Source organism: Strigops habroptila, chromosome 4 (genome assembly GCF_004027225.2).
Source record: "Strigops habroptila isolate Jane chromosome 4, bStrHab1.2.pri, whole genome shotgun sequence".
Lineage (NCBI taxonomy): Eukaryota > Metazoa > Chordata > Aves > Psittaciformes > Psittacidae > Strigops > Strigops habroptila.
The window spans coordinates 62,792,324-62,811,052 of record NC_046358.1 but is presented as its reverse complement, the minus strand read 5'-3'; the positions used below and the strand labels follow the sequence as shown (position 1 = coordinate 62,811,052).

The following is an 18,729-nucleotide window of genomic DNA, read 5'->3' as shown; positions in this document are numbered from 1 at the left end:
CCATGCTCACGCACACAATTCAGAAGACCAGTCCTACCATTTCTTTGCCAGAAGGTGCTCCCTACATTAGTAGGGAATATGCATAATTACACTGCAATTTTGTGAGTGATGCAATAAACTGAAAGTTTCCCTGAAATTTGTTAAAATGACAGATATGCATTCTGGCGAAGCGAACTAACTGCCCAGGAAAAATGTTTTACATTTCTTACTACATTCATCTCAAAAACCAATTTATTTTCAAATGGCTGCCAATCCTCAAAAATTATGGTGATCTTCAAAGCAGGCAGATATCCTTCTCAGGAACAGAGACGGGGGCAACCCAAAGTGTGAGGCACAGGAGTGGAATTAAAAAAATAAGATATAAAAAGTTCTTTCTGCGCCTCTGACACTCCAGACTGGATTTGCCCACCGTATTTCTAGCAGCTGTTCCGAAATCCCAATTTAACTTTCCTCAGAAAAAGTAGTACCAAGTAACTTGCAACTTACTAACCCAATTTCCTCGTTTTTCACCTTCCTAAAATTGATACAGTGTATCTTTTGCCTACCAACAATGAAGCTCCCAGAAAGGGAAACCTCGCCACACTCAAAGTTGTTACTATTATATTTTAATTACAATGATGTTATGTCAAGCAATTATACTGGTTACATTATAGAATATTACATAAACATTCCATGACTTTTTTTTCAACACCAAAGTGTCTGCTTTTTTTAAATGGCTCTAACATGATCTTCTTTCCAACCATATAAAAAAACATATGAATTTTTAAAAAGAGAGAGATGCTGGCTTAATTCATTATTTTTCATTTAATTTTGTCCCTTCCCTTTTGCACATAAAGTTATCATCAAACCAGCAACTGGAGATTTGCTATTTTGGACTTTAATTCAAGAACAAACATACTGCAAACAAGTAGAGGAAAAAAAGCACATTCATTGAAAATGAAATGGATGATTTGTAGACAGCAAAAGTATTTACCAAAGTAGTTTCTGGTTTTTGCATTACTGAAATGCTGGAAGCCAGGAAGGTGTTTTGTTTTGTTTTAAATAATTACTAAAGGGTTATTCACATCATATAATATGAATGATTTTTATTACAATGTATTTGCACAAAGTGACAGTGGCACTCAGACCAAGGTATACTCTCTTCTACATACACACACCAAGACAAGAGGGAAACGCGAACATTAGATTCACAAAATGGCTGCAAACTGAAACGTGCATCTCTCCTGCTCTTGGATCCAAAAGCCTGGAGAAGCCCCTGCCAGCTCATGGCATCAAAACTCATTGCTCTCTCCTGCTATGAGCTGTGTGCTTCCTGTGCTCGCCGTGGTGGGCAGGAGATCCTTGCGGTAAACAGCCCAGCAGAAGCAGCTCTGCGGCTCCGTGGGATAATCTGCAGCCCATCTTATTCTTCTGCCCTGTGCTGCTTACTGTGCTTTCTTCAGGTGAAAAAGGCGGGAATACACGAGCAACTATGAGGAGGTAGTGGCCACGATCCAAGCCAAGGGAATGCAGAAAGCCCCTCTGCAAAAGTTGCACAATAGTTTGCAAAGCCAGTTTGCAAAACTAATTTTTTTTTTTCTCCCCAAAACTGTTCCATAATCTGATGCAACACTGAAAGAAACAGGATCTTAGGCCAGAAACCTGAATTTTGGCACAAAGGGATGAGATAATCTGCCCCCTCTCTCTGTACGTAAGCAGAAAAGAGGAAAGATCTTGAAGCCCTTCCCCACCTCCGTCTCCTCATCACAGTGATAAGCATCTACCACCTAGAGAGCTATAACTAACTATTAAGGTCTGATTAAGATGCTTTATAAAACATAATAAGCTATGAGATAGTATAAGCATATATGAAATACCTTGTGAGCAACTAGAAATAATGGCTGAGGTATTCATAACTGTCTGTGTGATTTCAACACCTTCCAGTAAAACCAATACTATGCATGTCTCAAGCAATACTCCTTCCCAGAAACCCCTTTTCCTCCTCCAGATACAAAAGACTTGGGTATGATTCATTTTTTTTTGCACAACATTTTAAAATTGCTCAAACACCTTAGGACATGCAAGAAGGATGACAAATGCTTAACGCCACCACCACTGCATTTATACAGCAATCTTGTACCTGTGTTTGGGTTTTGAAAGAGTTTGGATTTGGGTCACCCCACCAAAGATGACAAATAAAATTCCTTATAAACTTGACTTGGGAAACTTTGCTCCAGTTGAAATATCTGCAAATATCTGAAAGCCCAGGTGCATTATTACACATGCATGATTATACTTCAAAACTCGACAGAATGAAGCAAATGTGCACAAAGTGACCGAAAGGGGAACCTAGAGAACAGAACAAGAACAAAAAGCAAAGTACAAAAACTTACAAGGACTGTAAACCGCTCAACCCTCTGATGGCCTCATTAGGTACAGTCTTCAGCTGATTGTTCTGCAGGGTTCTGTAAAAATCCAGTGTTAGTAAAGTGCAATTTGACAATAACCTTTACCAACAGTAAAGGTGGCAGAAGAGCCCATGGTCCTGTTATGGTTTCACGGGTTTCTAGCGTACATGAAACCAAGTAGAATTATCAAGCCCAGATACCCAAAGGCAAGGATGAAACAAGAAAATGGCCTATTTCAGTTTTATTTACAACCCATTAATTAACTGCATGAATTTGCAGAAAACAAGCCTCTTTCCCCTGGGAGCTCACTGAGGAGGTTGAACAACTTAACACTGCTACAAATTTGCTACAATGCATGATATTTTATTATTTTCTTGTGAAATCATGCTATACATGCTACAAAATACACAAACTTCCAATTTTTTCTTAAAGCCGCATCAATACACAATCTGTTAACAATCTAATTTACAAAGTGTGTTCACAACAAAGCACCTCTGGGCACAACATGAAAAAGACCCAGAATGAAATCAGAGCCAAACTGAATTAAGTTATACTGGGGTTTTATAAAAAGTTCTCTTATGGGACAACATATTATTACATGATGAGTTCTTTTATAAAGAGAATTTAAATAACTGAGATCTCACACATTATAAAATCTTATTAGATTTTGATGCATACTGGGGTAAAAATGCAAGTGGACAAGTAAGTTAACTTAATTAACAGCCGCACGCCTAATGTTTCAAGAACTGCTAGAACCTCAGGCACCTCCAGGACTGAGTATCCTGATGAAGACACCTTCAAGATCCTTGACACTCTGCATTCAACTCACAAAATGTCACATTTAGTAGTTTTGCAGATGGGCACTTTCCTAATCTGTACCCTGCTTAAGCTGTCTGTTTATGGTTCTTTCTTTACAACTTCAGGGTCCTTTTCCACTATTTTTTCTTTTTAATATCTCTTTAATAAACTATCCATTACCCTACTAGCCATTGGAAATACTAACATTAGCATAAATGCTACAACTGCTACATACAGGTTTTTAGAACCACAAGCAACAGAAAGCTCTTTTTATCCTTAGCTATGGAAAAACAGTTGAAACTTGATTCTTGTTTCAGAAAGGAAAACAAGATATGGGAAACAGGCACACAGTTGTTTGGGTTTTTTTTTTTAATTAAAGCTTTTTTTTTTTTTAATAGTAATTCATTTTCACCTAAAGCATCAAACTCTAGAAATTATTTCCATCACCATTAAAGGTCAGAGTTTTAAATCACTGTAAGTACTAGCACTACCTGATAATGTTGGGGCATCTGATGGAGTAAGCTGAAGGGGTGGAAGAAAACAAAAATCTTTATGTAGCCTTTTTAGGATTTTTCATTCTTAGGATTCTTCTACAAGATATACTTCAGAAGCAAGTAAGTGTTCTAATTAAACACAGTAATTACACTTTAGTCAAGTCCACCACTGTTTATCATCACCACTTATAGCAGGCTTTGTAATAAAACAAATAAAGTAGAAGAGCTAAAATGGGATGGGGAGAGCAAAGATTTCCTCCAGCCTATCAGTAAACAGGCTAGCTGCACACTAAGAAAGCATAGAGCTAGCTATGAAGCTCTAAAACCCCATTACTTACAGAACTTTGAGTTCTTTCAACCCAGACAAGGCCTTTGGATGGATAAAAGAAAGGTCATTGCCAGCCAGTCGCCTGGAAAAAAAATTGCAATAATAATTTCAGTCACAAAATAAAGCACTTCTACAACCATCTAAGAAGGAAAAATCACAGATACATCAAACCTTGCAAGCAATTATGCATTCTGTGTTCAATTATGCCATATTCATGATCTTCCAAGTTGGCAACGGTTACTTCACTCATTGCACATTTTTAACTACAAGAACGAGTTACTCAGCCTCATGGATATATTTTGCAAACATGCTAGAAAAAACAGAACCCAGAATGATAAAACAATCTTCTTATGGCACTGGGTTTGAAAAGCGCATTTATGACCTATTAACACGATCCCCTGGCTTTCAGCATTGCTCTGCTGAAAGCCATGCTCTGGTACCCATTTGGTTTCAATCTATACAGCAGTTTTGAAAGAAACTATGCAGTTAAATAAAAATAGCTAGATGCTAGCATGAGACAGGGAAAAGTTTCTGTGAGAATCACAAATGTGAAGATGATATTTGCAAGCAGGCAGTATGTTCACAGTGCTGACAACTGACAGGATGCCTGCTGACATTACCAAGACACAATCTTGGTAATATTTCATCTTTTGGGTCAGCTGTTTGGACAGACTTTTCAGGAAAGAAAACTCTTTTGGGGGAGGAAGAGATGGAACAGGATTCTCAGCTATACTCTCTCTCAAGATGTGGCTGGTTTCATACTTGGAACTGCTAGACACTAACACAAAGTAAATTGTGAAAACCACCATGATATTAAAAGCAATAAATATAGGAGATTCTACAGAAGACAAAGCAGGAAAGCAAAAACAGCAGCCAAAACAGCTGCTTTCAAAGAGCTTGCTCCCCCTTCCCCCATCTCCTGACCAGCAGACCCTGTGTGGTCCAGCCTTCACTGAGTTGCTAATAGTTGTGACATGAGGTATTTTATTACGGGTAAAAGACAATGATGCAGAACACCTGATAATCTGTAGCTGCCAAAGATGCCATCATTTCAGTCAAAGTATTTGCTTTCAGACTTGACTTCATATTCAAGCTAAGCAAAAGCAATGTTATAGAGAAAGTTGTACAATGAAATCATCCACTGGAAATACTATGTACAACGCAGTAAGTGTTAATAATTACACAGCAGTCAGTGTGCTTTAACAAAGGCAACGGAATATCAAAACCCACCTCTGCTGTTGCAGGGCACTATGAAGCAAACCATCCACAGTAAGGGGAAAGTATTGTTTGAAAGAGGCAAATAAAGGAAATGATAAGACCATCATCCAAAGCATCAGCTTGCCAGAACATGACAACATTATTATGTTTTTATCTTAGGCTCTGTTTCTAACTACATAAAAGAGATTACCCAAAGCATTTGATGCCTATGTAAATTTGCTCGCAACAGAATTGACGACTTCATAAAATGCTGCCTGATAGATGCTAGTTATGTTTATCAAATGCATTTGACAAAGATAGATGGTTTAATTTATAAACCAAGGGAGAAGAGGATGGCTTCTCCTTGCTGGTGACAGCAGCAGATACTATCTGACTTTAGAAAACTGGGTTATTATCATTTGTTAAAGCAGATGTTGGTATTTGTTTAGTCCTTATATTTTCATGCACGCCTCAACTGCCATAGCTATGGCTCTAACATCATTACAAGCACACTTAAATCTCAGCTTCTTCTGCCTGAAGAAGCTGAGATCTCCTGACTGCTAATAAAAGCTTGTCTGTGTGGCTTGTGTGTAACCAAAAAGAAATCACAAGGAAAATAAAAAGAATCAATGTAACTTCCTCTTGAAATCTCCTGTCTGCAAACAACCCCAGGATTTCAGAGCTGCGGCATGATTTTTCAAATACTTGGCATTTTCAACATGAACAAAAAATTCCAGATGGCAGCTAAACACTCCCCTAAAATTCACTTTATTGTCAGTAGCTGCCTAAATCAACTTTATTAGCTTTTTCTGGGGGGACTTGGAGGGAGGTTTGCAGTATTTCATGGCTTTCTTTTTATCTATTTCTTAAGAAGTTCACTGTAAGCAGAAAGAAATATTGATGAAACATGCTGGGTCCCTACACCAGAGAGCCAGTGATCTGGAAAATACATGTTTATTTTTAAAAGTGTTCAAAACATCAAAATATAAATCCTTAAATCAAGCAAAAATTAGCTGAGGCTATTGTACCGAGTTATTCTGGCACTCAAACACTACTAGTTGATGTTGATCCTACCTACCACACCATTCAAGAAGTGACAGCCCTGGCACAAATGTGTGTCAGGCAGCTCTGGCTGCAGCTCTGCTGAGGTTCCCTGTTAATCAGGATGGTGTGTGGATTGTCAGGCATCTGCTGTAACTTCCCCCCTACCAGAAGCGGCTGGGGATTATGATTTGTTTGAAAACAGCTAAACTTAGATCCATTTGAATAGCCTCCCCCAACCTCACTGAGTGTCACCGACACAACTTACAGAGCACTGGAAACAAAATACAGCTGAGCCAGAGCAAGGCTTGCGTGACTTCAAATAGCAAGACTTCGCCTACCTCAAGGCAACTCCTGTTTATTCAGCTTTTTTGCAACCAACCAAAAGAAAAAAACCTCTCTTGCAATCCATTACATTTCCGTTTCTCCTCCATCTGGCAACCTTCCAGGAAACAGGATACAACTAGCCAAGTGTGCAAAGGCTTTACTAATCAGTTTACCAAATAGACATTTATCATTCATGTCCTAGCCTTGGGGAGCGTGGCTGCTTGTCAGGTTTCAACTGCAGTTCTCCAGCAGGCAAAGACCAACGTATCTTCCCTCTGCTGTGGCACGCAACAGCTGAGAGGATGGAATGATTTCTCTTTACATAACCAGGTTCATTTTAAAGAGAGAAATGAAAAATTAATGGCATATAATATAGCACATGTACAGCATATAAATTAAGACACCACTGAAATCACCCAGCCAGTCTTTCCATGTTACCTCCTTCCGGCATGTCTCAAAAATAGTTACATTCGAATTTTCAATCTGAACATTTACCATGGTCAGACTGAATGTTTAAATGATGAAATATTTTAAAAAGCACCTCCAAACTTAAACAGGGGAGACTTAGGTTAGATATAAGAAAAAAATTATGTATTGTAAGAGCGGTGAGGCACTGGAACAGACTGCCCAAAGAAGTGGTGAATGCTCCATGCTGGAACTGTTCAAGGACAGGTTGGATGGGGCTTGGAGCAACCTGGTCTAGTGAAAGGTGTCCCTGCCCATGGCAAGGCATTGGAACTAGATGCTCTTAAGGTCCCTTCCAACCTGAACCATTGTGTGATTCTTTCTTTCACACACATGGTAAATACGCTAAGGAAAATCACAGCTTTACCAAGGCCCAACTCCAGCACAACAGAAAGGAAGCAACCTTTATCCCCTTGCAGCAAGACCCACTCTAAACTGCTTGGGATCAACCTTGGGAAGAACCTCTTCTCCATCAGGAGACAACTTCACACTGCTACAAAGTGGCGCCCGAAAGCCTCCCTACATTCACGCTACCCAGAGCGGAGTACCAATCCTTCCCTTCATTTTGAATGGAAACAGCCTCAGAGACCTGGTCTGAAAGCCCATCTTTTGTTACTGAGTCAAGGTGCATCACTGTTAGTTAAGAGATCTTTCTCCAAAAGCCAGAAGACTGTACAACAGATTCATCCATCGAGACAGTAAAGTCTTACTTTAATAGACTATTGTAAAGTGCCCCGCCATGCTGTAGGCCACAAAAACTTAATTTGCTGTCTCTTCATTCTCAAGGCACACAGACACAGCAGCAGGCATTACCTGACATGGAGCATGTGTGTACCACACTGACCAAGAGTTTCCCTGCTAACTCAATCACACCTCCCCTCGTTTGGAAACTCTGACCAGGATGCGGGTATCCTGCATTAGCTCATGCGAGTTACAACTTGGAGGTTTCTGCAGTGGAATCACAGTTGTAATGTGTGACCACATTAGGTATCTTTCTTCTAGGTTGGCCACCTCCTTGTAATTGCTTAGTATTGAACACTGTAGTCCTCTATTTCTACTTTAAAAAATAAAAATTTAGTGTTTCAATGAAACAAAATCTCTGTAAATTTGGACAAATTCAATTAGCATAAGCAATTTCAGCATAGCAGGACAATAGAGTAGGACATAAGGAGGACAAAATACTTCTTTTATCCCATCACATATAGGTACCCTATAATCATTAGTTTAAGTGACACAGTAAATGATCTCCAGATGTAGAAGACACCTTATTGTTATCACAGAAATGCAGATACAATCTGGATGAGGAATAATTTTCCATGGTATCTCGTTCCCAGAGTACACAGCAAGCACAGTTCCTTGCAATGAAACTCATCTGAAAGCAGCAGACTGCTTTCTGTCTTTTGGGAAATTAAAACTTCTGCAATTATGAGTCTGACAACCCGGCTGCATGTTAACCAAGCCAGCTTAATCACTGGTGTCACTCCAAAATCAGGCAGGATGTCCCAGGGAAACATTTTTGTCTGTAACAATTAAACCCATCACTCTCATTTTGACAGGATGCAATACAAACTTCTTGGAAACCTCTCTGCTTGTCTTGCATCCCAGAGGGTGGTGAACCTCAGGTTACTTGAGCAAAGAATTAGGTATTCTTCTGTCCTTCTGAAGATCTTGTGCAAGTAATGTGTACTGCTATGGGTTCCTTTCTTCCTCTTGGTGGTATTCTGGGATCCTCCTAACCTTATCTGTCCATCCTATCTCTGATCACGATACATTGGCTTCCTTTTCCATTGATCACCTATAATCTTACTGCCTCACTGAAAATTCCAATAGTGACACAGACTGCAATCCTGATGTGACATAAATCACCTGATTTATTATTTTTATTTCTCCATTAGCTGCTTTCTGGTAAGACTCAAGACTCCTTCTTCAAGATCTAGTCAAGGCTGAACCTTCCATAGCCCTTATAAAACATCCATCACTGCCCCTCTGTCCACTCAACTTTTAGCTCTCCAACCTACCTATTTTCATCCCATTGGAAAACATTCCACTGATTCCCGACTTGCACTTTTGCAATTTCTTTACTTCTTTGCTGTCTTACATCAAACTATTCTGCCATCCTCACATCTCTGTCCCCAACATCAACTTCTTCAGGAGTAGCCTTTGAAAACACCTCATAGACACACTTGTTGATATCATGGATTAAGTTTTCTCAAACCTAAGAAAAGAGCTTCAGATTACACCTATTCCAGAGAAGCAGCTGCTTCAGAACAGAATTCAGTTTTCTTAACAGATGACACATAGTTACATGCTACATTTTATTCATCAAGGCTTGAAGCTTCACACAAGAGGTACAGCCACTTGCAGGAAACTACCAGGGGCTCTCTGCGGGCCCAAGGTCTGTTGTGCAGCCAGCTGCCACCCAAGCTGGGCAGCTGCAGAAGGGGACGGGCTAGTAAATGGAAGCCCTCTCACCTCTTTGCTTATCTGTGATTAGCAAACAGCCCCTTTGGGACTTCTGTCAGCTGCAGCCTGCTGCACTGCTGTGAAGCCAATCAATAACCTACAGATTACTTCCAATTCTTCCACGCCTATTTAACATAACTCAATGGATGCTTTATTCTGCTGCTGCTAATGGAAAATGCATTTGGCCCCTTATCCTTTTTGTTGCTGTAGTTTCAGTATTATACAACTGCAACCCCTAGAGCCATGAGTATGTAAGCCAAGATACATCAAGACTGAAAAACGAAGCCTGTAACTACAACTAGCACTGAAACTGCACCACCTCCATCCAGATGAGCAGGCACTTCTCATCCTCAGCCTTCCCTCTCCACAGCATTTACAGCTTTCTCAAAGTCATATTGAACTTCAAGGTAACAGCTTGTTTTCAAAATGTGTTCCTCGTCTAAAAATTCAACATGTGCAAGTAAACTAAACGGATTGATTGAAAGAAATCTCAACCCTGCCCAGAAGTTCTACTGTTAAATTGTCAGCAAAAGTCACCAGCACCCACTGCAGGACAAAATATGGCTCTATGATATTGCTTTTCATGGACTATCAAAGAGTATTTGTAACTGCATTTTTTTTTCACTTAACAGGAAAATAAGTTATGACAGATTTTGAAGCAAGCAAGCATTCCCATCCACACAAAATATGCTCTATCATTCAATTTGCAAGAAGTATCTGTATTTGGACAACACCTCCTTGAAGCAGAGCCCACAGGCTACAACATATACGCACCAAAGGAAATACATAATAACCTAAACCAATTATGATACAACATCAGCTCTTAAAGCAACCTGCCTCTGTAGTCCCAGCTACTATTCTTCGGGGGCGGGGGGGGAAGTTTTCACTAATCTTCTAAGATATGCATGTCTCTTAAATATACCCAATACTGTGTTGTCTGGAAAATTGGCAACAACTAGTCTACAGCATGACAAGTTGCTGCAGTAAGCAACTCTGATTCCTCTCGCCACCGAAGCAGAATACATTTTATAAAACGCACCTTCTCCTCTCCAGTTGCCTTTGTGTTTCTTGCGCTGTGTCATGATAACCTTTCCTTTGCTCTGCCATAGGCCAGGTAGACCTTTCCCTTGATAGCTATCTCAAGGCACCCAAGTGAGTCTGCGTATACTAATCCAGGTTCTGCCACTCTGGATTTCTAGTTCCTTCTAATTTCTCACTCCCCGAATAGCCATCACTACACACACCATTGTGTTTACTTGAGAACATGTTCCCTGTTCCTCACCATGATGCTCAAACTTAAACAGTTCAGTGGCAGAGTATGGGGAGGTAGGTGGCTTGCAGGATTTTATTTCTTCTTTCTGTCCCCTCAAAAAGCCATATCTAATGTTAAACTTCTCCTTTTTGCTGTGGATGCTGAGGGATCGGGGGCGCTCAGCTGCGCTATGGGAATGACTTTCCTAGCGGTGGGCTGGCTGCTGAGAAACCAGAGGGGGATTTGTGGTTGACAGCTCCAGTTCAGAGGGCTCCAACACTCCAAGAGGGATCTGTGGATTTGATACCAACTTCATTAAGGGCCAGCACAGAGAGAGAACTGACAGGAGCTCTTCCAGCATCAACACTCTCCCTCCTAACTAGAAATGTATTTCAGTTACCTTCTCTGGAAAGCAGAGGCACAGATAATGAAAGTAACTGAGCTCAGTTTTGATCAACTGGGATGCAGCAACTGAATCAACTACAGATTTGTGCTTTTAGCATGAACAGTGGTATTTGGAAGCTCAGAAGGTTTCCCAGATCATGAAATATGTTAATGGTTAGACATGAGTAAAAAAATGATTGTTGAGATAGTAAATCCTCAACATTGCTTTGATCCGTTCATACAGCATGTTTCTTGCCGACATTTATCGGCCTTCCAGGCATGGGATCTTTTGAATGACCATGCGTTTAGCAAGTGCAAAATGCAGAAGTGGATTAAATCTACATATATTTGGCAATTAAGCTTCTGTTACGACTTCTCTAACCCCTTCAGATACATACAGAGTAAATACAAGACCCTGGATTTGTAGAAATCTTCACAACAAATGACCTTGGAGGAACGGGAGTACTTTTCAATGTGATTTTTTTCTTGTTTCAGATTGAGGTCAACTGTTACCTTTCTCCCAGCTGAAAAAAAAAGGCTAATATTTTATCAGAATCATCTGGAGTTTTACTTTTACATAGGAAGAGCAGGAAAAGAACTTTCCATGAATACTGGTTACTGCTTCTATGCCAGGATAAGACCTGCCAATGCTAATTAGGCAAGAGTATTTCAGCACTCACAAAAAATATACCAAAATACAACCACCCAAGAGGAGGGGAGGAAAGAAGGGAAAAGAATGACTTTATTCCTCACTATGTCTTCTTATGGTAACACAGTGTCATACCAGAGCACTATGACAACAGAATGCACTCTATTTTCTCAGAGCACAGGGATAATGCATTTACCTCCAACATACAGGATTTGCTTTTAGTGCTTTTCTCTCTAACCTTCTAAGCTTGTTGCAGAGCTACAGGTGACTCTTGTTGAGGCCTGAGCCTAGAACTGGCTTCCTACTAGCTGGCACAGGCACATCTTTTGTCACACACTCCAATTGAGACCAAAAGGAGGAGGTAGATGCATGGCAGAAGCGCTGTTTGGGGGACTCTACCTGGAGAGACCCAGCCTGAGAGTTTTGGAGGCTACCAGAAGTTTCTTGTCTGGTTTATACATTCATACAGCACCAACTTGGCAGCTCAGGCAGCATAATAAATTCAGACTCGTAAGACGGGTCTGGAAGCGTAACACCTCCAAGTTCAGCCTCCAGGCCATTTAGCTAAGCCACCTTCTGCGTGCACGTCAAAGTAATACTGAACACTGAAACTCAAAGACGACAGATAAGTAAAAAGTTTAATTTTCCTCTAAAAGTACTTGCAGCAGAATAACCAGTCTTGGGATCCAATGACAGCTTTTGAAATGAACGTGTAGAAACAGAAACTGGAAAGAAACTTCCTCATCTTTTAAAAACAATGAAATTTACTCAACCTACTAGTATTTGTCCTCGCAAACAGGAAAAATATGCAACTGTTAAGCACAGCAAGACCCTTCTAAGCTACAGAAATATCATTCTTGTATCAGCAGGATCGAAACTCATCCAAAATCAAACTGATTTAGGACTCACGCAGACAAGAAAATACTAATTAAACACAGGTTGGCCAGAATGTTTTTAAACATCATTTAGCATCTAGTGCAGACCAAGTGGGTGATGTTTAAAAATATCTTAGCTGACTGTGGTTAACTCTACTTGGGAGTCTTTTGCCTAAAGGTTTGTCTTGACTAGAATCTGAAGATGCAAGTTACAACACGCCACCATGCTTTCTACGGCTCTGGCATGCACAAGGCAGCAAATGTTTCTAATGCATGCTAGCTGGTCAAGTCGAAGCTTAGGCTACTTGCTACCACATGTGAAACCTACACCTTGCATTTTCTTCATTAGAACTTCACCTCTTGGAATTCAAGCTGCAGTAACTGACGAAATTACCTCTTCCAGCTGTTCAAATATTCGGAGCTGGTAGACAGATGAAGAGCACTCAGAGGCTTCCAAACCAACGTCAGCCAGCTATTTTTGAAATACCAACAGAGAACATCTAGCAAAGCAGCTGTAGAGAGCTCTCAGCTCATTCCTCAGTCTCTGCTGGTGGGGCTGAATGGACAGGTGTGGGATGGCAACATCTCAAATCATACCAGCTAGTTGCACAAGAGGATATCTAACCGCAGCCTCAGTTACCACATGCCAGATAACATGAGGCATCAGGACAGATGTTCTCATGAAGATTCATCCTTATCCTTTCTACTCAAAACAAGCCCTTCATCTCCAGCTTCCCACTACAAATCCTGGGACTACTCATGCTTACTAAAGGGAGAGGAACTGCACCATATCAACATTGACACACTACCTTGAAAACAGTACTTTAAAAGACCTAGGACTGAAGGACAAAAAACATCCTTCCTCCAAATGTGGCTCCTTCCACAGCCAAGTGAGGAAAGACACTGCCTCCCAAACTAACAGCTCAGCCTTGGTGGCCTTGGCATTACTCCAAGACATGTCTTATTCATATAACCAAAGTAATAAAAAAGACAGACACTCCCCCTCCCTCCCCAAGGATAATACAACTTGGTGCTGATGCAGAAATTAGAAGGAAGGGGACCATTTAAATTACACACTGAAATAGATACAACAAAAGCAAGCAGCTGTGACATTTCAGCCAGGTGGTCATCTTCAGCTGCAGTCAAGAGGAAAAATAACTCTAGACATTTCCCTTGCAGATACTTCCTGATTACAACCTTATGGCAAAACCACCTCATTTTCACTGCCAGAATGCATTTTAATTAATCCCTATGTTCTTAAAATATACTTTGTTAATTAAAAGCCATGATCAGAGACTCTGGCTGGGGCAGGGGGGAGGGGGAGTTGAGATGTTTAAGCAAGGCCTCTTAGTGCTGTAATCAGCACAGATACATTAAATAGTTGAGCAAATACTCAGTTGCACTCTTTCTTTCCCTGAAAAACTACAGTTGTGTGTGTGCGGTCTCTCACTTGCTGTTTATTCATCTCTCAAAAAACAGATTACCATTGTTTTTCAGAAAAGAGGAAACTTATTGATCTAAATCTTCGTTTTATCAATTTATTTCCCTAACCATTTTCACCAGCCATTAAATACAAACCTCAATAAAGTGTCACAGAATGGAGACTGTTTCATATTGTGTATGAACAAACGCCAGAAACACACAGACCTTGGCATCAGCACACATCTGGAAGATAATCGAGTACGGCTGTCTCTTCGTGCTTCCAGGAGGGACTGTTTTGCTTGCATATTACTGGGCATGATATGGTCTTCAAAACCACACCAGCCAGAGAGCAGAGAGTGTCCTCCCCAGCCTTTGCTGAAGAAGGTCAGAGCCTTGCCTTGAGGCTGACTGGTTGGGAGGTGACCAGTGCTCCCCTTCAGGCAACCACATGCTTGTGTCACAGGCAATCTACAGATAGACTGCATGAGAGTTTGCTGTCCTCTGCCGCTCTGCAGCCTCTCACATGGACCAGTAGCCAGGCAGCCAAAACCTTATCATCTAAACTTCACCCATCAGCACAGGACAAATAAGACAACAACATTTCAAAGAGTTAAGAGTGGAAATCAAAACAAGGTTAGAAGGTCAGTAAGTCAAGGAGACTTTGCTTTATTGGAGGGGTTGAAGTTTCTGAAGCCAAACTGGTAAACTGGGCAAAGAATGCAAATAATTTTTGATTTGCCCTCCTTTATGAGAGTGCCTTTTTAATTAATCCTAATTCGCTAATATGGTGAATAGAAATCATGCAGTTAAAATCCTTCAGACTACTTCAGGTAATTTTATTTATTAGAAGGAACTGTAGCTGTTCAGAAGAGTCTCAAAATATAATACAGCCTGACTCTTCCAGTTCAAAATTCACACTGGAAAATGGTTTCTGCTTTCTAAAAACACTGCATTATCTAATTGTATTTCCCTCTTCTAGTTTTCTATAAATACTTTAAGGTGTGGTTAGAAAAGGGTGGCCAAGTTCTTCAAGGATTTTTAGTTTCCACATCCAGCAGCTCAGGGCTGCAGTGTATTTATGTTAGCATTTTCTGGAGAATTCACTTCACTAACTGCTGTGGCAAAGCCCTTGGTGGTCTGCTCCTCACTGACTCCGACCATTGCCATTTCAATCATTTACAAATTACTTCCAGATGGGTATCAGTTACACAGAGGTGGAGAATTTTTATAACATTTATAAATAGTGCAAGAATCCTACAGACATATAAGTGTGCTATGCAGTGACAGGCACGATGAGGCTGTGGACAGGGGCACATTGAGCACATTACCCAACGGGTGCATTCTACCTGTGGACAAGCTGGAAGCCCTTTGCTTGTATCTGTGAGTAATGCTCAGGTAGGATGCTACCTCAAAGGTGCAAAAACTCAGAGCACACCTGCAAATTTGATACTTCTCAGGGGAGCCACTTCGCTAAACACGGTGACTTCATGCCAGTTCGTATGTCCTCTTCCACCCAGCAACTGGTCTGCCAGACTTGTGCTGGTGTCCCCAATAACCCAGCATGGCATGGGATGCATCCATCAAAGCACCCAGGTCACTCCCCGTTCGGTGATGTAGAAAGCACCTTTTTACTGAGCAACCAGCTTGTACAAGTCTAGCATGCTGCTTCTTGCACTTTTATTTGCTGGTGTTCATTTTAGGATTCAGAAAATGATCCTCCAGACTACCAAACGGTTCGCTGCATTAAGGAAACGACAACCCCCATTTTAAATGGCTCTTATTGCATTTTTTAATCCCCTCCCCTTCATACAGTCACTGTGTAAGACTCAGCTGCCTACATAATACATCTAATTGCCTCCCATTTACATTCAATTAAATTCTGTGATACTATTTTGCAATATTAATTAACTAACTTTGCCAGGGGCTAACCTCCCGGAGCATTTGACAAACAACAGGGCTAACATATAGTAAAAAGAGAAAGGTGTCTGGGACTGTCTCCTGGATGAAGAGCTACTAGAGTCCATGGTGGTGTGGGTACTTACTGCATTCTTATTAGTTTGTGGGATTTTCCTTTACTTTAGGTGTGCAATTCTTGGGAAAAGTTCTCGACGGAAAAGTCACTTCTAGAATAGATTTCAACACTACTTTGCTTTTTCTTTGGCGTGGAGACTCACACCCACGTTTCTGCGCTGAAAAAGCAACTTTGCTAGTGCCTGGCAGTCAGAATTTGGATCTGTTCAACTATAAATAAGAGACAGGAAGAGAGTTTGAAAATCGTCTTAGAGTGGAGAGGGAAAATTGTGGTTGTACAGTGGGAAGTACAACAGTTTGGGGTTTTCTGTTCACAACAAGCAAAAATAAAGACTGAATAATTTCTGTATCCTCTCCCATAGAGAAAAAAGGAATGGGCAGAATGAAGTAAAACCATGTCATGTCTGGTGCTGCTTATTTCTCTTAAGGAGGAAAGCTGCTTTTGTTTGAATCTACTTGATTATATTCCCTGCAAGGAAGAACATGAACTGAAACAAAGGAACATGGAGTTGACTTGTGCATGGATGGTCTTGAAAGAAAAGGAAGAAACCTTCCTCATTTCACTGCTGGTGGGCATGGCCAGAGCCTTTGCAAATAGGCTTCAAATTCAAAGCAGGCCGCTGCTGTGAAACATTACCAACAGCTTGCAAGTCTTGGTTAATGGTTTTCAACTGAGAATTACTGTTCACAGATACTGCCTACTTAGGGTTCTGCTCTCACGCGCGTCTTCCTTTCCGCATCCATGATAGCTGTTGAATTGGAGAGAGTTTTTCTTTTGTATCTTTCTGAACAACCTCCTACTTCCGCAGCTGTAGGAGGTAACTCAAATAGAAAATGAAAACTGTATCTTTTTTTCTATTGCACTAAGGAATTATGATTGATTTTAGTATGTCTAAACATTTGGCAACTATCATTTTTACTATGAAGTTGTTGGGGTTTGTTTTGGGGGGTTTTTTTTGATATTTTGTTGGGGTTGGTTTTTTTTTGGTTGTTGGGTTTGGTTTTGGTTGTTTTTTTTTCCCTCAGAGTTACTTTAACATTTCAAGTAAGCATACTAGGAACAATTTAAAGCTTCTAGGTGTTCGCCTTAATTCTGAGCTTAATGCTAGCCTATTTTTTCTTGCAAACTGAAATGCTGGAATTTAGGGGGACAATGAGATACACGCTGCAAATGGCTCGTAGGCAATAAGCACAAAAGATGATGGCTGAAGGCTCTGCCTTTTCTCTTTACCTTCTTTACCTCTTGACACACCCCAGGGTTTATGGAAGTTACACAATATGCACACCCACCAGTTAGGTTTTTATTGCTTAATTACTTACAGGGGAAAAAAAAAATGAAGTCTCCCACAGTCATCTCAAGTTGGGAAAACAGAGTTGTTTGGGGTTTTTAAAGTAACTTTAGGTGTGAAATATGGCTATTAAGAATCTCGAAAAAAAAATGGACTACACATATAGTTTAACAAAACACACAAACATACAGCAGTGTGTATTATAAAGCACATAGGGAATGTTGGCTAGTATATATTCTGAGCCAAATAAGCCCTCTCAGGCTTCTAAATTTTATTTTCTTTTTTTTTTTTTTTTTTTTTAAATTAAATTATTTGACTACTCATGCCATAGTGCCTTTCTGAAATTGTGTCAATTGCACACATGCATCATCTGAGAATCTGGTAAACCCATTTTGTTTCATAAAGTATTCTCGACTACATTGCAAACTTAAGCAATACTTAAAATCAGAGGGAATAAACCCAAACCTGTTAAGCATGAAATAAGATACCACACACTATTCATCTCACACAAATAAGCTCAACTGCTTCACAAGTCAAAACCTCTTAAGAACCAGGGAAAATTGAGTTATTTAAGTGTATAAGTAATGGTAGCTACTACATTATCATGATATAAGAGAGACCAAAATTGTAAGGAGAGGTAGAACACCTTATTAGACAAACTAGCATAGCTGGGGTGCAAGGAAGAAAAACAGAGCACCTTTCAGGAATGCAAGCTCTTCTTGAGGAGCAAGTGATTTATCTCTTATCAAATTTCTCAGTACCTTTGTTCCAGTATGGTGCAGTGACTGAGTTTGTTATAGCAGACAACCAGAGCCAAAAGGTTCTGAGTTTTACCTGCAGTTTTGCTATGGAGTTAATTTATCCTCTTGCCCTCTACAAATGTATTCCATTCTTTGCTTCAGTCTCTTCATCTGTAAAGTCAGAAGAATGCTTCCCTACTTGATAAAGGTTTGTCTCTTTGGGGAAATTAGTTGTTCTTTCCCTATCGTGCATTTACTGAAAAAAATCTCCTGACACAGCATTCATAGTTCCAGTCTAGCCAAAGTCACAAATGAAGACAGCTTTACTTTGCATTTTAAAAGCTCTTCCATGCAGGAAATGCTACTTTGACACTGAAAACACAAGAGAAGCAAAGCAAATCGCAGTGGTTTTTTCTTATCTATTGCTTTTTACTGGAACTTCTCAATGCTTAAAGGCAAAGGTTGAACCATTACCCTCTCTTCATAGATAAGGAAACTAAGGCACACAGAAGTCTCTTGACATATCAGAGTACTTACTAAAGTAGCAATTGGAAGTCAAAGCCTTCTCCCTGTTCATTGACTCTGGA

At 40.3% G+C, this 18,729-nt stretch overlaps 1 protein-coding gene across 4 annotated transcripts in view; it reads right to left on the bottom strand.

Moving 5' to 3' along the window:
• The window catches only part of LGR4 (leucine rich repeat containing G protein-coupled receptor 4), an 87,890-nt gene that overhangs the window by 25,876 nt on the left and 43,285 nt on the right, over window positions 1–18,729 (bottom strand). For all 4 annotated transcript variants that reach the window (XM_030484055.1, XM_030484054.1, XM_030484057.1 and 1 more), the window contains 2 exons: window positions 4,018–4,089; window positions 2,373–2,444 (listed from right to left, as the gene is read on the bottom strand). In XM_030484055.1, the coding sequence (XP_030339915.1) occupies window positions 2,373–2,444; window positions 4,018–4,089 (144 nt within the window). The remainder of the gene's footprint in view (window positions 1–2,372; window positions 2,445–4,017; window positions 4,090–18,729) is intronic.